We start from the raw sequence: 21,947 nt of genomic DNA, 5'->3' as shown, positions 1-21,947 counted from the left end.
TTCTCATTAAAATTTAGGATTTTTACTACCCGGTTGCCTTCGTTATTCTTGACATAGAAGTTGCTCATGATTCTATTCTCATCATCTTAGGGCATCCTTTCTTAGCAACCGCCAATGCCCAAATCAATTGCCGGGATGGATCAATGACTTTTTCATTTGAAAATCTTTCTGTGGAAGTTAACATGTTTAGACTCAAGCATGGACAACTAGGTTTGTCTATAGCAGGAGAAGTGAAGTCCATTGAGAGTTTTTTATCTCACATTAGTACGGCCGACGCTTTCATCCCCACACTAGTAGACACCCCTCTTCTGGAAGAAGACAAAGATCACATTTTCGACTCCCTACACATAACTAAAATAGAGGAAGAATTTTCCACCCTACCTTCCGACCCTATGGGAGATAAAGTCACCCTCACAATGAACGAGATAAATGAATTCCTCAAAGATGCAGATGAATACCACAATTATGTAGATACAAACAATCTAGATGAGGACTTCTACGAGTTTTTAAGAGCCTGTGATGATCCACCTTCCCAAGAAATACCTAGAGCACCACCCAACCATCATCCACCTGAGCTAATCCCTCACAAAATCCAATCATTTACCACCACCTCGATCCCCCTCCCTCTGCCTTTTCAATGGAACCTTGAATTTGCACTTGACCTTTTTGCTTGTCCTGTGCTTCATGACTTCCTAAACCCATTTGATACGGAAATAATATCCAAGGACAAACCACCCGATCCCTTTATTTTCTGATGTGAGACAGTGCAACCATACCATTTCAATAAGTTTTGTGCTAAACCATGCTCTCATTCTTTTCACCCCTTCCTTCTAACACTTATCCACATTCCAAGTATCTTCCATAACCATCTATTTTCTCACGATCATTTACTTGGAGACCCTTTCATTGGAGGAAAAAGAAGAAATTGCATGCTCGATTAGGTTCTAGGTCTATTAGACTTCACTCTAATTATGCTAAGCTACGTCATAGGAAATCTTGGTGCCTGGTTAGGTTTGGAGGTGCATTCCATGTTAATTATTTATGGAAAAACGCACAACTCGATCTTTAGGTTGTTGATATATGGTAAACTTCATGTTAATATATTTTAGATAAAGTCTAGAGTATCTGACTATAAAAGACTCATTGCACTCTTCAGTGTACTCCATTCTAATTTTATTTTATGGGAGTGCACCATTAAGGTAACCGAACCCTCCTTTTGGAGTGTGTGGTTGTAAGTGCCAGATCTTTAGTCCACGTTTCATATAACTCACACATTCATCTCTTACACTTTTTCTCGTTATTTGAGTAGTATTTCTCTGTGGACTGAGTTTCATTTTTATTTCTCATAACTTTGTTTTTCCAAAAATCAAACATATAAAAGTTAAAAAAAACAACAAAAAATTAAAAACATAAGCATATATTAGTAAGTCTAGGGAATCTGACTTTAAAATACCTAAATTTTTGTAAAATACCACCTTTCTAGAGTATAGGTCACAAAAATTTTCAAACTTAAAAAGAGTTTTCAAATTTTGTTTGGGAATGACGTATTTTGGTCGTTCTTTTCAAAACTTTTTGCCACCCTTTGCATGTCATGTTTACTCCAGTAAAGTCTAGGTTAGTTAGTTACGTAATTTAATTGTGTTATTGAATTATTTCATGAGCCCCCTTCTCCAAAATTGTTTGGGGGTGGTATATTTAATTTTAGCACATTATACGTTCACGTATTAAAATTACGTGTATAAATATCGAAATATAGAACCCATGGGCCTTGTTGATTTAATTGGGATGCATAATGTAATTAGGTACCTTCATTTTGTAAAATTTCACTATTTTGCGGAATTTTGGAAGCTAATCCTATAGGAGCCACGATATGCGCATGCTTGATTTGTGAACTTATGGTATTATTTTATTTCTGTTAGTCCGCTTATGTCCCAAGCGCTATTTATTATTTCATGTTATCCCCATAATGAGTGAAACTTATATAGGAGTTGCGTATGTTTTTATTTCTATATATATATCAGCAAGCGAGGTTGTTAACGGGGTCCCCTACCCTTTTATTGATAATAAAAGCTTTGAACAAGGTAATTTCAATCTCTCATACTCTCTCCCTATTACATTATCATCTATAATTTTCATTACATCTGGAGATAAATAATCTATACTAATATCCACATAATCCTCAGCAGGTATTGTACTAGTCAGCGCATCCGCTAGCTTATTCGCCTCTCTGTAGATGTGAACTATAGAGAATTCTTCAAACTATGTCTCCATTCTTCTAATTCTTCTCATCATCTTATTTACCTCCCAAGGAAACACAGACTTATGTAAAAAAGCAATTACATTTTGTGAGTCTGTTTGTGCTCGAAGTTTCCTGATGTTGTGTGCACGCGCTAACCTCATTCCCTATTCAACTCCTTGTAGTTCCACCAGAGTAATGTTATGGTACTCTGACTTCCCTTTTGTTGTCGCTTTCACTCAGCCATTTTCATCTCTTATAGCTACTGCCTATGCCCCTTGCTATCATTGAAGTGTACCGTCTGAATTCAGATTCTGTATGTCTTCAGGTGCCCTTTCCCATCTGACAAATACCCTTTTTTTTTTTTTTTTTTTCGCTATTTCCAAATTCCAAAGGTCAGCGAACCTCTCTATCTCTGGCCCTTCCTCCATCTTCACTTTCATTGCATCAAGATTTGTCTTAACATCTCTCATAATCTTGAATATTATTCCATCCTCCAATATAGTTTTCTGCTAAAAATTCTCGCATGCCTCTCCCTCCATATCCAATAACAAAAAATATTAAATACAAGTCTGAACGCATCTTGTCTGCATCTTTTTCCAGTGGTAGCCATTGTTACCCATTTCACCTTTTCCTGCCAATTCGCTGCACTTGTTCTTGCATACCCACACATTGTTAATAGCTTACTCCACACAGCTTGAGCAAATGTACAATCATAGAATAAGTGTTCTTCTATTTCCCTTTCTCTCCAGCAGAGTATACATGTGTCATTTGTCACCACTTTCCTCTCTTTCATTCTGCATAATGTCTTCAAGCATGTATGCAGCACCATCTAAGTAATAAAGGAGTGCCTCGAGATTTTGTTTGAAAACCATACTAGAGAGTGCCATTCAACTGGTTGCTTTGTATTCCTAATGCAGTGATACGTTTGTTTTAGAGTAAACCCTCCTCTGTTTGACGCAGACCATACTATCATGTCTTCTCCACTTATAATGCTCACCTCCTCCTCCATTCTTGTAAAGATATCAGCGGCATGTACCCTAATACGATTAGGTATATTCCACCTCCCATTCTCGATAAACACTGAAAGTTTGCACCCTTGGTTGCTAGTAGAATTATATGTCAGAGCTTGGTGAAACCTGTCCTTTAATATCCCATCTGGATGCCATGGATCTAACCAGAACGATGTACTCTCTCCATCTCCAATTTGATGCAATGCAATGTGTTTTGCTTCATCCCTCTCCTTTAGAATGTTTCTCCAGCTCCACGAGTAGTCATTAGTTATCTTCATACTCCAGAAGTTCTTCTCCTTTATTAGATTCTTGTATACCCATTGCACCCAGAGAGTTTCTTTCTTAGTTATGATGTTCCATAAATGCCTCATATTTGCTGCATGATTCATTCTTGAGAGGTCCCTGACCCCGAGCCCTCCTTCATCATATGGGAAACATACACTTTCCCAACTGATGTAAGCATGGGATGTTGCACAATCTGGTCCATTCCATAAGAAGTTTCTACATAACTTATTGTTTTCCTCTATAATACTTTGTGGCACAATGAAACAAGGGAACCAATAGATACTCAAGTTGTTCAAGACGGATTTGATGAGTTGCAATCTCCCTGCATAAGATAGAAACTTGCCCTTCCAAATTTGAATTCGATTCGAAGCTTTTGTAATCAAAGGAAGGCAATCAGCTGAGTATAACCTTGTTGTAATAAGAGGCATGCCCAAATATTTAACAGGAAGCTCACTTGCAGAGAAAGAGAGAATCTGCTGGATAAAATCACAACTACTTTGATCAACTCCTGCAAAGTATACTTTGCTCTTGTTTACATTCACTTCCAATCCAGAGCATTTTGTAAATGTCTCAATATTTTCTTTCAAACACTTTGTTGCATCAATATCTCCATAGATGAAAGCAAAAAGATCATCCACAAAAGCTAGATGAGTGATGATAGGTTCTGTGCATTTCTGATGGAGCTTGTACCTTCCTTCCCTTACACTATGCATCATAATCTTTGAGAAAAGATCCATAATTAGCACAAATAGGTAAGGTGGCATGGGATCACCCTACCTTATCCCTCTTATTCATTTGAAATACCCATAAGGTGAGCCATTCAGCATGATAGAGTATGAAGAAATCTCCACACACACTTTAACCCACTGTATAAACTTTCTTGGGAGTCCTATTTTCTGCATAGCATATTCCACTACCTCCCATCTGATTGAGTCATATGCCTTCTTAAGGTCTATCTTTGCAGCACAACTTGGAGGTGCCGCATCCATGTGGTAGTTGTGTAGCAGCTCATGAGATAAGAGAATGTTATCTTGGATTGCTCTCCCTGAAAGGAATGCAGACTGATTTGGTGCCACCACCAAGTGAATGAACTTCTTCATTCTATTAGTTAAAATCTTACTAATACATTTGTACATCACTCCACAACATGAAATAGGTCTATAATCAGTTAAAGATGATGGGCTCTAAACTTTAGGAATGAAAGTTATGCATGTGGAATTTACTTCTTTTAACATCATACCTAATTTGAAGAAGTTTTGGATGGCTAGAATGAAATCAGCAAATATAACTCTCCATGTGGCTTTAAAGAACATAGAAGAGAATCCATCACTTCCCGGAGCTTTGTCACTACCAATACTTGATAATGCCTTAGTAATCTCATCTCTGGATATATTTTCTTGTAGCTCTTCATAGATATCTGCCTCAATGTGTTGCTTTGGTAGCATAGTTTCAAACATAGAGAAGTTAACCTCCTCCATAAACTTTAGGCTGTATGACTCCTTATAAAACTCCACACACTACTCATCAATCTCAGTAATGTCCTCCAAGATTGTACCTTCATCATTAATAAGACAAGTAATTTTGTTCGTATTCCTTCTTGCTTGAACAGACTTGAAAAAGTAATTCGTGTTATTGTCCCCCACTATGATGACTTGATCCTTTGATTTCTGTCTATGGAATCCCTCCTCTGCCACAGCCACTTTCAAATATTCCTTGATTATTTCTCTCTCCCTCCTGATGAGGACTAGGTTCAATGGCTCTTCTTGCAATTCAGTTTGAATGCTAATCATCAATTCCTTAGTTTTAGCAGCCCTATTAATGACATTCCATACTCGGTTTCTATTCCATGTAATCAGTTCAGATTTAACCATCTTTAGCCTCTTCATGAAGACATACATAAGATTACCCACTGCTGGACATGCCCATGCTTTCTCCATAACACTCATGAACTCTTCCTCATTAATCCAGAAATTAAAAAATCAAAATGATTTATTCTGCACATTCACTTGCTTAGTCGAGCATACTACCATTGCATTATGATCAGACACAACTCCTGGATTAAAGAACTCTGCCTCATAGTCCCTAAATAATCCAATCCATTCCGCATTAACCATTACCCTGTCAAACTTGCACCATAATCTATTTTCTTGTATGTTATTCCAGGTTAATAAATTGCCTTTGTACCGTATATCTACTATACCAGCCACTGTAGCACAGCTAAAGAGGTCAGCGAAATGATGTGGCCTCAGTTCTGCTCCTCCTACTCTCTCTTGGGTACTTAACACAATGTTGAAGTCCCCCAAGATGATCCATGGTTTATTCATAACCACAGCCTGTTGCATTAGTGTGTTCCATAGTTCCCTTTGTGTGATTATATTTGTGCTTGCATAAATTATAGTAACCACAAAGTTCCTTCCCGTAACTATAGTTACATCCATTGTTATGCTTTGTAAGGTTTTCTCTATAACAGTAACAGAGCATCTCCTTGCATCCCAACACACCCATATTTTCCCCAACTCACTATAAGAATAATTGTGCTCGATCTCCCATCCATTACAGCAGTTATACAACACTTTGTGCAGGTTCTTCTCTTTAACTTTTGTCTCAACCAACCCCATTAATCCAACATCATACTTCTTAATCAAATTCCTCATTTCCATTTGTTTAAAAGGTTTGTTAAGACCTCTCATATTCCAGCAAGCCAGATTAATCATTTAAAGGTGTGGGAACGTGTTGTAATCAAGGAACTGGCATTCCTTTCTTTTGTGCTACTCACTATATTGCCTGCTTTAGTCTGCCTTCGATCTTCTCCATATCCCCCATCAGCTGCCTTTGATGTAGAGCCTTTTGTTAGAGTTTCTGCCCTTCTAGCCCCTCCATTAGTGCCCTCTCAGCTTTGTTTTCAATCCCTTTTGGTATCCCTATCCTTTTCTCTTTCTCCACTCTAGCCTTGATAGTATGTTTCTTGTTTGGCACTTCCTATTCATGCTCTATTTCTACATTGTGCACTTCTTGTACTTCATTGCTCATACTCCCTCTCTCGATTTTTAGTGTTTTTGATGTTATCATTACTGCTCTTTGTATTCTCAGCCCCTGAATTTTCTTTCAACACAGCACTCGAATTTTCTTTCACCACAACACTCACATCCTCTAGCTTATCTTTCCCTTTCTCTTCCTTCTTCGTATTTTCATCATTTTGTAGCCAGACCCTTTGTTTTTGCTCCTTTCCATGTTTAACTTGTTTTGGGCACTTTATCTCAGTATGCCCAAACACTTTGCAGCATGTACACCTCTGTGGCTTCTAGTTATACTCAAAAGGTACAGTAAAAGTGCATTTCTGATCCACAATAATTGGAAGCCCTTCTGGATAGGTACAATCCATATCTATCTCAACACAAACTCTCGCATACGAGATCCTTGTCATGGGTTCAGTGAGCTTATCAACAAACATTGGAGTACCAATGACACTCGCTACTTGACTGAACCCCTCCTTGTTCCATAATTCCAATGGAATTTTTTTCATAATGACCCATATTGGTATTGTTGCAGGTTATGTTGTTTCTGCTTCAACGAACAACTTCCAAGGCCTTACAACAAACAGTTGGCTTGCAATATGAAAATATCTTATATCCAGCACTGTTCGTCTATCTTCCCCCCTTTCAAATTCAAAAGTAAACATACTTTCTCCATATGTTCTCATGGTGAACTTCTTAACCATCCATGTACGCTGAACCATCTCCTTCACATAAGTAAACCCCAATCTCCTTCCCACAAAACTCCCCACAATTAATTGTTCATACTTCTTGTTAGCATTCGTGGATTTTGCTAACTTTACATGGACTACTGGCTTTCCATTCACTATCGTAGGTTGAATATACTCTAGTGTCTCTTGACCAATGGCAACACGTCCCAGAATATCTACCCATGAACTCTTCCTCTCACCAGTCGTGTTTATTGACGCCCCTCTGTTTGCTTCTTGTATCTCTGTACTTTCTGTATTTATTGTGCCATTCATCTGATCTTGAGCTATATTATCTTGAGTTGGTATTCTTTGTTCTTTTGTTCCCGAGTTCTTACCTATGTTATCTTGCGGCTCCTCTGATGACCTTTTCTCAATGTTCCCTACTGCTGCTGCAAAGGAACAATACTTCGTGGCCATCAAACTAACATCCGGGGTCAATACTTCTACCAGTTCTGATGTATTCCCCTCAGTACCTTCATCATTCCGTAGCACAAAATTTAGCACCTCTTTCTTTATCTACAGTCCTTCACGATTAGCTATACTTTTCTCATTAGTTCCGCTTTTTCCTAAATCACTAGCTTTAGAAGAAGTATCCTCTATTGCTATGTCTGTTGACTTTCTTTCATTAGTTCCTGCTTCTTGGACTCTCAGTGCTATATCCAACGCAAGATCCTCAATCTTGTGGTGTTTTCCAGATCTAACTTTTGCAAGTCCTAATCTTTTCTAGGAATTTCTCCATCGATCCCTCTCCATATTTCTTCAGAAGGACAGACGTGCAAAAATCCATGTCCTCATCCTAACTCAATGGTGTCTTGTTCTCAATAGCATCCCCTTACTGACCATCCCTAACTGGTGTGCTAGGGTTTCCTAAATCTAAACCTCTCAACTCTCATGTGTTTCGCATATTTTTTCCTAATAATTTGTAAAAAGACTAAAATACCCCCAAGGTTTAAAATCTCCCCTTAGAGGCCACCATTAACAACTAACTAAGCATTTTTTTTTTTACTTGTTGCCCTTTTATTTCTTTATATTAGTATAGATTAACATTCTTTTTCAGGTGCTCCCATTCACAAGCACGTTTCTATGGTACTCTCTATCATTTATTTTCATTCCATACTTTGGGGACAAAACATGATTCTGTTTGGGGGTGGTATAGAAACACGTTGTAAATGTTTAAGCACATATTAGGTTGTATATTAAAAAATATTAAAAATAATAAATATAGTTTATACTATGCACTTAGTGATAATGGTGTTGTTCCCTTCTCCATGATGATATTAGTCTAAAAATCTCACGTAGTACTTGAATTAGGATTTAATTTTTGAAACTTAGATTAATATGTAGGTAATAGTCATTGCATCTTTTCATGAACATCTTGCATGAGCATCTATGATTGTACTTGGTAGTATTTTTCTTAGACCTAGGTTAGAGTACTTAATACATATCTTGTGAGCATCTAGCCTAAAAAGCCTCATAAGAGTGAAATGTCTTAGTGATGGCACAAGGGAGAAGTAAAATCTAAGTAGATAAATCACACATCTACTTGCTTGATCACCATACCATATCCTAAGTGAGAATTTAGGCCCTCTTTGGATCGATATAGCCAGAAATTCTTACCTAAGTATATTTTCCGCTAGTCGCCCCATAGAGTATTTTCATTAGCCTTTTCACAAACCACAAATCCCTTACCCAATAAAAAATAAAAAATAAAATCAACCTACCTATCTGGATAAGTCTGAAAAATATAATGAGTGAAGAAAAGAGAAGAAAAAAACCTGTGTAAACAAAAATTAGTTAGTTGCTTCAAAAGAAAAAGAAATAGAAAAAGAAAAGAAAAGAAAGTTTCCATCCAAACAAAAGAAAGATAAAATAGAAATAAAATAAAAAGTTAGAACTCCAAAAACAGAATCAAATAAAGGAGCCAAAAGCCAAAACAAAAGGGCTAAGAATGGAAACTAAGTGTATAAGCAAAGTAAGAACAAGGTTTTCTCTAGTTAAATATTTTGAAGACCCTATTATCTTAGACTTGTCTTTTTGAATATACATTCCCTTCTTTTTTTAACCAACATCTATGCCCCCGTATCACATAATAAAGACCTCTAGCTCAATTAGGAATAGTTTTGTGTGATAGTAAGTGGTATATGTGTTTGATCGACTTCGACTTCCTTGGATTGTCATTGAGATTGTGAGGAAATGTGTGGCCACTACACACTGGAGTTAGCAAACTTGAGTGGAAAAATCAGAGTGTTATCTGTCTTGACACATTCCTTGTGAGAACCTACTTAGGCATGCTACCCAAAAGTTTCAAAAACGGACCTGCTATTGCATTTCATAACATAGTTCATTGTATAATTGTTTATTTAAAGATGATTTGATTATTATGCATGTATTAATTTAGGAGTTAGATTGATGATCCTTGTTTAAATGCTAGTGAGATGTATATATATCTGAGATAAAATTAGGGGACAATTACTTTTATTTTTTAGTCGTTGTAGTATAAATAAAGTTTGTGAGTATCTTCTCTGAAAAACTCTCACGAAGCTATAATTCGCTCACTACGGAATTCCTAGTGGTTTAAGGCCTTATTGCATATGGTCAATGCAATCGCACTCTGCGAAACGAGATTAGTTAGGACCACATTTTTTGCCACTTATCTATTTTTACTTCTTATCTTTACTTGAGGACAAGCAAAATGTTGTTTGGGAGTGGTGTGATAAATACCCAAAAGTGTAGTTTAAACCTCTTAATAGTATTACATTTAGGCTAATTATGTTTATAATAAATAAGAGTTAGTATTATTTTTGTGTTTTTGTGTATTTCAGGTCTTGAAGCTGTTTATGTGCTTAAAGATGCCATTTTGCATGGAAAACGAGTCAAGATGATTGCTAGAAGAGTTCTACGTTTAAAGCCTAAGAATCAAGAAGAAAACATTTTCAAGCTCAATCAAAGCTGGGAAGTCAAAGTCAATTCGGGTAGAAAAAGGATAAAAAACTATCATAACTTCAAAAGAGCGTATCTTTGGAATTGGGCCTACTTTATATCAAAATGACCGGCTTAGAACAAGCTTTCCAATTGGTCCAAGACGTTCCACAATCAGAGCTGTAAAACTAGCCAAAAAGGGCACTGAAATATTTTTCAGTAGCATTGGCTCTTTTAGACTTAACCTAATGGACTTTGGGCTCACTTTAAAGGCCCAAAGTCTAGCTTCTAGGCCTATGCACGAAAATGTAACCCTAATCCTCTCCTATATAAAGAGGATTAAGACTAAACTTAATAATTGGCTACTCCCTCATTAGTTTAGTGATAATTTAGGTCTTTCTCTCTCTCTCTCTCTCTCTCTCTCTCCCTTTATTTAGTAGTTTAGTTTAGGATTAGAATTAGTATGGCGGATTACCCCTCTCTATATCTTTCTCTCATCTTTAAATCACTATTTTAGCATATTTATTTACTATTTTCATAGCCTAAAATATTACTCTCTCATTAGTGAATTAGTTTAATTAGTTAGTCTAAATTCGTTTTAAAGTACATGCAAACAAGAGTGGATCGAACACGATTACTCCTATATAAAAACATATTTGAGAGTATTATAATATATTGATTAATATGAGTTTAGTAGAGTAGAAACACTGTTTTCACATCTATTAAATTCTACTTATCACTCATCATCATTCTTCTAGCTCTTCTGATAATGAAGACAATGATCATATTAATCGAAGAAATCGTTTTATTTAATTCTACCAACAAGATCAAGATTTTTTGGATACTGATCAACTCCCAAATGTGCGTTTTATTACCCTTACATTAATGCATTACAACACTTCTTACGCATAATGAAAAGATAACTCATACCTTTTATTGCCTTTTTCAGGTTATAGAGCAATTCATACCACTTATCATAAAAGATGCATCTTAGCGCCAAAATGAGCCTTATTTATGCTTATTATGAAGAGTTAAAGCTACTATGAAAAAGGGTTGAAAATGTCAAATTTAAAGTCAAGTCAAAGGTCAAAGGTCAAGGACTCAAAACCAGATAGCTAAAAGTCAAGTCCTTAACTCAAAAGACCAAAGATAGATGTCCTTGACACAAAAAAAGGCTTTCTCTAAAACCTATCTTGATCAAGAAGAAATCAAAAAGCAAAAGCAAAAAGCAAAAAGGAAAAGCATAAAACAAACTTGGTGAGGTGTCTTGATTTTAGAAGGAGAGAGCAAATCAATCTTTTGTAAAAGTAGGGGTATAAGAACTCAAAAGTAGGATGAGAGAATGCACCTAGACTTATTCTAGTGTCATGTAGGATTTTATTTTCAAGTCATTTTACATTCAAGTTATTTACATTTTGTTCTTCATTTTCAATCTAGTTATTTCTTCAAGTTTTTGTTCTTCATTCAATCAAGTTATTTAATTCAAGTTTGTTCTTCATTTCAATCAATCTTTTAATCAACTAGTCTTTTCTAATGTTCTTCAATACAACTAGAGTTAGCAACACAAGTCCTAATGCTAAGAAACCTACATTTTCTCCTTCAAGTCTCCTTTTCATCCAAGTTCTAAACAATTTATGGTAAACCTCATTCAATATATTTTGAAGACTCCCACAACTACAACTTCAGATACCGCGGCTAATGACATCAAAGAAAATCTTGCTATCTATAGTAATGTCATTCAACCAGAAAGGCCCCGTCTGGGGTCTATTACAAGACGGAAGTATCGTAACCGTAATAGAGCCATGGGCAATGCTCGTCTAAAGGCTGATTACTTTGGTCCGAATCCCACATATGATGAAGGCATTTTCAATAGTCGCAATCGAATGACTAGTCAGTTATTCTTGAGGATTAGGAGTCGCCTAAAGCAACATAGTGACATTTGGAAAAAGAAATATAACGCAGCTGGTAAAGTCGGATTGTCGTCTCGGGAAAAAAGGTTGTGTGCATTACAAACGGTAGCTTACGGAACCACAACTGATTTTCTGGATTAGTATTTCTATATTGCTAAATCAACTATACTCTCATATGTAAAATTGTTCTGCTAACATATAGTGGAGGCATTTGGACCCGAATATTTGAGAGAACCAAACTAGGATGACATTGCAAGGTTGTTTAACATTGCTAAGCTAAGGGGATTTCTAGGAATGCTTGGTAGTCTTGATTGTATGCATTGGACTTGGGAAGCATGCCTAACAGAGTGGGTAGGACAGTACATTGGAAGACATAGAGCTGCAACCATCGTTCTTGAGGCAGTTGCTTCTTACAACATGTGGATATGGCATGCTTACTTCGGTCTACTAGGTATTAATAATGACGTTAATGTTTTGTGGCGCTCTACTCTTTTCAATAATATCATGTTTGGTTTTACCCCTTTTGCAAACTACACTCTCATGGGTAGAAACTACATCATTGGTTACTATTTGACGGATGGTATATATCCTAAATGATCTACACTAGTGAAAGCGATTATAAAACCTAGAGGTGAAAGAGACAATTTTTTACACAGATGCAAGAGTGTTACAGGAAAGATGTTGAACGAGCATTTGGAGTTCTTCAAAAAAGATTTCCCATTATTAGAGGTCGAGCTCGCCTACGAGACAAAAATATATGTTGCATGATGTTATGTCAACATGCATAATTATGCATAACATGATTGTGAAAGAAGAAAGACATACATATGTGCATACAGAAGAGTTTGGAGATTTACTACCTACTAGGAACTATAATTATGAAGAGGTTGATGTCCCACATATTGTTGTTGAACGAGACACTAGTAATGTTGAATTTATAAGAGTCTTGCAACGTTTAGCTCACATGCACAATCGAGCTTAGCATAGAGAATTAGAACAACACTTAATTAATCACTTGTGGGAATGGGGTGCAAACCAATAAATAAAGTTGTTTGTTGTCTTATTATTTCCAAGTTCCAATATTCATGTTTCAATGTGGTATGTTGTGTTGTATGTAAGTTTTAAGTTTTATATTTCAAATGTTATGTGTTCGAAGTTACATGTTATAAACTATCTTTTGAATTAATTTAAAGTATAAAAAAAAAAAAAAAAAAAAAAAAAAGAACCTCCTTTGTATTTTCAATACTTTTCCATAATATTAATCATGTCTTACCTATAATGTATCATAAACTACATTATTATAACTACAAAGTAAAAAAAACCCGACAATCTCCTTGTCTTTTCAATACTTTCCTATAATATTAATACGGATGTCACGGAGCAATGCTAACAGTCAAATCAACATGAGATCAAATAGATACACCAATGGAGGAAATTAAATATTTCTTACAAACAAAATAAATAAGGTTTAAGACTTAACAAGTCCCCCAGTTATTACAACTTGAAAGGAAAATGATTTTAAGAACTACCTAACTTATACGTTACTTGTCACTCCATATTAAGTTGTCACTCCATACTCGTCACTCGTCAACTCCATATTAGCCTACAACACACTAAAAAAAATCCAATCACATATTAACCTCGCTTTGCTCGATGTAGAGTATGACTCACAATGAATCAAAATTAAAAAAATAAATAAATAAATAAGAAGACAGTACCATATTACCATGCACCATCAAGCCACCAAGGGAGCTATTAAAGTACCATGCTACCACCACCCTCCATTTCCACTACTATCCCCCTGAAAAGTACTTCTAACACCATGAAAGCTAGAGTCACCATGAAAGTTGGAGTGGCGCCTAGATGTATGTCGAAGCTCAAACTGAGGATAGTATACACCTCCCGGTGTGGTCATATGAGTCTCAAATACTTGGGAATGAGTATGTTGATCCTCTGGACTACTATGACCAACAGTGTCGTTAAAAGCTCGAAGAACATCACCTGAAGTACTATACATCCCATTTGAGATAGGAGATATAACACTGGCCATTGAAGCATTTGCATGTAGAACATCCTCTAACATTGCCTTCATCTTAGCCTGCATATATTCAAAGATAACAATTACTTATCATAACCAACACTAACAAGTACGGTAATAAATACAAATAAAAACAATAAAACAAATTATGTTACTTACACGAGACATCTGATCAGAAATAGGAAGTTGGGGCATTGATTCTCGACCCACTGGTTCAATATGGTGATGAATGATCTGCCCATTCTGTAAAGTGATAGGGACAGTCCAGTTGCTTGTAGTGTCGAGTGCATCGACCTCATGCTCTCTATGTGGGTTAGATTCCAGTAACTTAAATAACATGTTCAGGTCTTAAGGTTTAGGACGATACCCTTGCTCAAATTATACGTCAACGTACACATGAATAATGCATATTGTATAAGTGTAATTTAATGTGTGCGAGATCTACATTTTACATACCAAAAATTGCACTTATCAAGGACCACTTGTACTAAAGTACAATAAAGATGCCCAATATGCTACCATTGTGAAAAGCCTAGTCATTGAAAGCGGAACTGTAGGGAGTATCTATTTTTAAAACAAAAAGATAAAGAATGTATGCAATCCTTTATTCTTGAAACCAATTTGTTGGCTTTTCCTTCTGACACCTGGTGTGTGGACTCAGGGGTCACTAACCACGTCTGTAACATCTTACATAGGTTTCAGGAAACAAGAAGGATGAATGAAGGAGAGGTGTACTTGACACTAGGTACAGAGTCAAAGGTTGTCGCAGTATTGGTAGGGGTTTATTGTTTAGCATTAGGTGAGAAAGTGTTGGTTTTAGAAGATTGTTACTATGTTCCAGAGATAAGGATAAATTTGGTTTCTATTTTTGTACTTAATAATTTAGGATATTCTATTTCGTTTGATTCAAAGGTTGTAATCCGACTAAATGGAAAGTTTATTGCCTCTGGTATTTTAGAAAATGGTCTATTTACTTTCTCCTATATATGCTAGAAATAAACGATACTGTTATTAGTAATTCATCAAATGTCTTACCTCAAAAGCAGATGTCATATTTTTTTTAATCCAACGTACTTATGATATTTAAGACTTGGTCATATCAATCTAAACAGGTTTGACAGGTTGGTGAAAGATGGAGTTTTAAGTTCACTCTCTTTATAACCTTTCCCAACTTGTGAGTCTTGCTTAGAAGGAAAGATGACTAAGAGATCCTTTAAAGCTAATGGGTCAAAAGCCACAGAGTTATTAGAGTTAGTACATACCGATGTATGTGGACCCATTAATGTGAAAGCAAGAGGAAATATTGAATACTTTATCACTTTTATTGATGACTATTCAAGGTATGGTTATGTGTATTTGATGCACAAAAATTCTGAATCTTTTGAACAGTTCAAAGAATTCAAAGTAGAAGCTGAAAAGCAAGTTGGCCGATAAACCAATTAAAACACTTCGATCGGATTGAGGTGGTGAATACCTCTCTGATGAGTTCAAAGAGTACTTAATGCAAAATGGGATTTTGTCTCAATCAAGTGCACCAAGAACTCCATAACATAATGGGGTTGCTGAAAGAAGGAATAGAACCTTATTGGATATGGTTCAGTCCATGATGAGTTATTCAACTCTACCTATATCTTTTTGAGGATACGCCTTAGAAACAACGATATATAATTTGAACTTGGTTCCTTCTAAGTCAGTTCCTAAAACTCCTAGGGGGTTATGGTCTGGGCGAAAGCCTACTAGTTTCCACCACAAACATGTATAAGGTTGTCCTGTATGCTCATGTACTCAAAGGAAAGACTGACAAGTTGGAATCAAGAATTGAAGTATGTAAGTTTATTGGGTATCCAAAAGGTACTCAAGGTGGTTTATTTTATAATCTAAGAGAACAAACAATGTTTGTGAGTACAAATTTTAAGTATCTCGAGGAAGATTATATTGTGAAATGAAAACCTCGTAGTGAAATGGTCATTGAAGAAATGACGACATATATTCTTGGTAATGTTCAATCTGAATTAACTCCTACTTTAGATGAACACCTTCCAAATGAAGTTTCGAGTTTACCTGAACCTACTCCAGTACTTCATCGTAGTGGGAGGGCAATTAGACCTCTAGTAAAGTTAACCCTATTAGGGGAAACTTTCTATGTTATATCAGATGATCATGATGTAGATCATATGAACTACATATGAAGAAGCAATTTCTGACATTAATTCAAGAAAATGGCTTGAAGCAATGAGATCGGAAATGGAGTCCATGTATTCCAACAATGTCTGGGAACTTGTTGATCTAATGTCAAATATTAAGCCTATTAAGAATAAATGATTATTCAAAAGGAAAATATGAGTCGATAGAAAGATAAAGACTTTTAAAGTGAGACTGGTGGCGAAAGGGTTTAATAAAAAAAAAGATATCGATTATGGGGAAACTTTTTCACCAATGGCCATGCTTAAGTCCATTAGAGTCCTTCTTTCAATTGTTGCTCATTATGATTGAGAATTGGCAGATGGATGTAAAGACCGCCTTTTTTAATAGTACTATCAAGGAGGACATTTATATGGTCTAACCTGAAGGCTTTATAGTTCCTCGACAAGAACATAAAGTATGCAAGCTAAAAAAGTCCATTTATGGACTTAAACAAGCTTCAAAGAGTTGAAATGTATGCTTTGATCAAGAAATCAAATCGTTTGGTTTTGATCAATGTGAGGAAGAACCTTGTATTTTACAAGAAGGTTGAAGGTAAGATGGCTATGTTTTTTGTCTCATATGTATATGATATACTATTCATTAGGAATGATATAGTCTATGATCGATGACCAAACACTATATATTAGTATTATGTTTATGCAAACCTTTATATAGATTATATGGGTCTTAGAATAGTTGTTAAATGGCTTTGAAGGCCAGTTGGAGATTGTTGGGATATTTGGCATTTACAAAGCCAATGAACATTTATTGTTTATACATGATGATTAAATACACAAATTTTATTATTATGCACTAGCAAGATGCACGTGCTATGCACGCGATGTCAAACAAAACTTAAGAAAGAGTGTAAACATAATTTGGGTAAGCACACTTACAATTGACATTATGCCTGAGCAGACACACTGGCAGCCGTTTAAACTGGCAGTCATTTAAAATTTGAATTGAATGGAACTCCATGCCTATTTGATTTCTAGAAATACGTAAGCAATAAACTTCTAAGTATAGCTCTAAATCACATGTACTTTGAGCCTCTCATCCTAGCAAGGGCACGTTGCAAACGACAAAGATAAAAGGTATGCATTGAAACCAATATCCAAACCTTAGGTAAATAGGTAATATGCAACCGTAGGTATTGAATTGGAAGAATGGGACATACCCTCCAAAAGCTGAGTCATTTGGTGTGTTAATCAATCATCCAAAATGGAGCTACAATGGCATAATATTTAATATGGAGTTACTCACAGTCTCTTTTTCGCTTGACTGCATACTGGACAATAAATTGAAAGCCTTTTGAGCACGCACACTCGTTGAGCGTGAACTGGTGAGGTGGTTTTGAGTAATTGCTTCTATTTGACTAAGGGCGTTGCCTCTGGTATTTCGCAACATTTGTTGACATGATGACATGTGCTGGAGAACGTAGACATAACCAAAAATTTGAATATTTAAAGAAAATCTTCCTTGTGTATCTAAAATACATGGCAACAAATTAAAGAAAATGGCGATATACATGGTAAGAGAAAAAATGACAAAGATATGTTGGCCAGAAGAGAAGGGAAGAAGCCGCATGAACTATACCACTTCAAGCTGGCAAATGCTCCCAGGAAGTAATATGGCACTTGGAGTTGTGTTCTGCAGTAGAAGCACAAATTTATATATTTGATCACCATGATCCAATATGTTAACTATTTTATTTGTCAAAGCAATGGCACCAATCCCAAATAGAAAAAGCACTAAGTGCCTTGCAACTGATATACAAATTGTAGTTTTTATTCCAAGTTTACAATCATTTGGCCATTCAGCAAGCATGCCTACAAGAATTAGGATCATTGAAGGTACGATGCACCACTCAAAATTTCTAGACTACATGTGATGAAGGATAGAGGAGCATCATATCCGAAAAATAGATCCTTCAGCGGTAACAGAGATGCTATAGTTGGGGGTTGAAGGATATGTTGTATAGTCCAAACACGTTTTATGCTTAATTCAACCCTTCTGAAAGAGCTCACCAATGTTTTACACTATACCTTTTGTACGTGTTAAAAAGACAGTGAGTAGGTGTGAAATAACGAAATGAAAGAAATACAGAAGAATATGGTCCTTAAAAAGCCCTTATTCCACAAAACACGGATACCACACACGCATTGGTACACCTTAAAATGAGCCGTTAGAGTAAACTGGTGGTTTTAGACTGCACCTGCATTGAAATAGCAAAGGTATATAAAGAGAGCAAAACCATAATTAAAGATCAAGGTCGAAATAATAACAAAAAGTTGATTGATTATATATACCAAAAAAATAGTTATGCTTACTTGCTGCTGTTTTATCACATAGAAGTTGATCATCGTGAGCTGAAGTCGAAGTGGTCCTTGTTGTACTTGTACCATCCATATGAACATTTGTATGGGAATAGATGTGAACTTGTGTTGTACTACTACCTATTCTTTGCCTTATCTGTTTGCACAGATTCGAAAAGTGAAGACTCATAGCATCCACATGCCTTTTTTGCTGCAACTTTCATTTTCGCTCAATCTTTTTTATGCAGATGCTAGTTGTTCTTTGCTTAAGATCATTGCTTCTAGATAGACAACACACGACAAAAGAACAGTATGAAAAGTACCTATTCCGTTAGTTAGGCGATGCTAGATATGTTGCGTAATCACATTAATGAATGAAAGAGCCAACAATGAACGATAAGGAATGAAATAATAGGTGGTTTTGGAACAAAAATAACAATGATACCGCTGTATACTATCAGTATGCATACCTATATAGGTGAGCTCGAAGTTTGCTCTTCAGACGATCATATATGAAATACAACCATCTGGAAAGAGTGAAATGAGGTTCTTCTACCATGGGATCTGCAAAAATAGATCATCATATGAAAGTAATACCTCAATCGACATGGATACTATGCATAAGTCAAGATGAAAAAAAAAATCACAATCATATAACCTAAGCACAAGGCCGCTAAGGAATCATTTTTAGGCACGAACGCACTAGTTTATCTAGATCTACAGGATTCCTAGTCAGATTCACACCGTGCAAACATGTTTTGTGCATATTGGCATGTCTCCAGCTCACCTCGTGTATTACATGGAACTTTGGCCATTGCCTGTACCTCCAGCCTGATCTGTGCCAAGCAACTCTGAAAATTAATTCTTATGGGGTATAGGGTAGCTTTGTTGCAGAAAAATTATCATTTTTCTTTCATTCCACATGATAGCCAAGTGATAATCATCCGAAGTTACTTTACACAGTGAGGGCTGAGACTTCTCCAAGATTATATTTAATTCGAGATATTGCCATCATTTGTTAATCAAATACCAAAAGTGCAATAAAGATATCCCGAATCTCTTTCAAGCAGTCACCTTCTATGCTGTATTCCCTCTTTTCTCCTATAGTTTTTGTATTTTTTATTCTCTTTGTGTGCCACTATCTCAGAACAAAATACTCTACCAATATAGATTCTAATAGATATGCGTCAGCCTTTACATATACGCAATCTAGGAAAGCACTGCCCTGCCTAGTAGAAGTCCTCTTGGGATAAAAGTATAAAACACAAGTAGATTGAAACATCTAGTAAATTTTAGTTTTTAACCATAGACTATCAGTGAGGCTCTATGCTTTCAATATAAAGTAAGATGCAAGTAGATCAGGTCAAATTTTGACATGATTTCCTTCACCACACGCATTTGATTGCCTAAGAAACCCTCTATCAGAACTCTGCACCCTTAATATCCACAACACTCTGCTGGGAGCAAACATCCAAGTCACACAAGGTTCAAAGACAGATGTCGACTTTCAATTTAGAAAACTCTGGAAAATAGGATAACATGGACTGAAACATAGTTTAATAACTTAGAATTAAGTAACCTTTTTCATGTAATACGGTGCATAACTGAAGTTACATAACTATGGGAAAACATCAAATGGAAGGATTAGAATAAATGATAAGATCATGTAGAAATAAATATGCTCAATCAGAGCATGTAGAAAACCAGAGCCATATGTACATATAAAATAAGTGATTTACCCATTTTGAAGAATCCATTTAACTTCCCACATGACTGGGAACATATAATTAACAGAATTCCAGATGTTACATTGAGTTTGAGTAATACTTGATAGTTTATTCCCTTTACATCTTGACTATTTAGCAGGAACTCATCATAACGTATCAATTACTGCTAAATATCTTGACTACAGTATACTTGATAATTAATCAACTGCAGAGAAAAACGAAAGATAACTTAGGACTTACCAGAATTGGGAATAATGTGGAGGAGATCTTGTTATGCACGGAACTGTATTTATGAGCATCCAACATTAGGAATGCAAACACAGCACTGAAAAGGCTAATGCATAATATCCCGAGAAAGAGAATAACATCTCCAATTACATTTACCATCCCTATCCGAATAATGTTATTTATGATCAATGTTGTTGCAAGTGCAGAAGCTTTTACACGTTATCTGCAAGTAAAATGATGAAAATTCAGTACCGTAGTTAGTGATCAAATAAGAAATAGAGGGACTTTAAAAGTAACTCTGAATTAGGTTGGGCGGATGTAAAAAAATCAACACTACAGCCCATGATGTTTCTACATACTATAAGACAGTGACCAAATGGTGGTTCCCATCCAAACTTTTGTATGAAGACTACCGATTGAATTTCTGATTTGGTATTTAATAAAAAGCTGGAGTAGTTCTTTTCCAGTTTCCATTTCTTTTCTCTCCTGACTAAAGAGATTAATCAAAACGACCAGAATATTCTCAAAATCTAAAAGTTACAACTAATAGCTAGTGGAACATTTGTAGTAAATTAGCAGGTGACCTATCAAATGGTGGATTGCTACTAAGACAGTCTATGAGCTGTGCACAAAGCATAGACAGAGAGGATATCATTTTCTATCTTGCCATCCTTACCCAGCATGGGTCAGATACTTGATCCAAAAACATTTATTATTTTTGTTACTTAATATCTATAGTTAAAGAATTGTTGCATAAGATTACCATTATATAAGCATTGTGATTTGCTGATTTTCCTGTCCAACTAACATAACCAAGACAGCACCGAGAAGAACCAGATGCCAGCTTCCCTATCCTACTTTCAGATGTAATATTAGCACCTTTCAACCTGGGGCAAATTGAGTCAAGTGGAGATCATAGGAATTTGACAAATGGTACAATCAGGGAACCAAGTGCAATAGAGCCAAGGATGTACAGCGCATGAGCTGCTTCAGTGACAAAACCACTGGAAGATACGTAATTTCCTTCTTTAAAAAAAAATCCAAAACATATCAGACTCACAGAGTACCCAAGGACTATTAAAATCAATTTAGTTCAACCAACAAAACAATTCTTCAAAGGGGCTTTTGTATTTGAGAAGACAAACAATTTTTTTTCCAAACAAATTTTGAGTGAATAGTAAAGTTTGTGACCATATGTTAGGACATTCATTAGAGACAAACATGCAAAGGTAATAAGAGATATCTCTCCCAAAATGATCTTTCGTATTACCCTAAATGACCAAATGGATGATGTAGAGCTTCGGTGGTGACCTTGAGCGAGCACCTAGGTGAATGACACTCTTTTGCGCA

General features: G+C 35.9%; 2 protein-coding genes across 5 annotated transcripts; both read right to left on the bottom strand.

Annotated features, from left to right (window-relative positions):
* Positions 1 to 4,325: 4,325 nt before the first annotated feature.
* Positions 4,326 to 4,634, bottom strand: LOC147516854 (uncharacterized). Its single transcript, XM_086593398.1, has one exon. The coding sequence runs from the start codon at positions 4,632 to 4,634 to the stop codon at positions 4,326 to 4,328; it is 309 nt and encodes a 102-aa protein (XP_086449524.1).
* Positions 4,635 to 17,767: 13,133 nt separating this feature from the next.
* LOC147516853 (uncharacterized) lies at positions 17,768 to 20,801 on the bottom strand. 4 transcript variants are annotated; one of them, XM_086589329.1, is made up of 5 exons: positions 20,610 to 20,801; positions 19,430 to 19,478; positions 19,113 to 19,206; positions 18,658 to 18,923; positions 17,768 to 18,542 (listed from the first exon to the last, which is right to left on the bottom strand). In XM_086589329.1, exons 1-4 carry the CDS (start codon positions 20,754 to 20,756, stop codon positions 18,863 to 18,865), a joined length of 351 nt encoding a protein of 116 aa, XP_086445455.1. In that variant the 5' UTR covers positions 20,757 to 20,801; the 3' UTR covers positions 17,768 to 18,542; positions 18,658 to 18,862. The 4 variants fall into 4 exon arrangements, 1 of the variants encoding a protein (XP_086445455.1); XR_015211211.1 differs by lacking the exon at positions 19,430 to 19,478; XR_015211209.1 differs by having other exon boundaries at positions 18,966 to 20,801.
* Between the last annotated feature and the right edge of the window lie 1,146 nt (positions 20,802 to 21,947).

This window comes from Coptis chinensis, chromosome 2, assembly GCF_015680905.1.
Source record: "Coptis chinensis isolate HL-2020 chromosome 2, ASM1568090v1, whole genome shotgun sequence".
Lineage (NCBI taxonomy): Eukaryota > Viridiplantae > Streptophyta > Magnoliopsida > Ranunculales > Ranunculaceae > Coptis > Coptis chinensis.
This window is presented reverse-complemented; position numbering and strand designations above follow the sequence as displayed.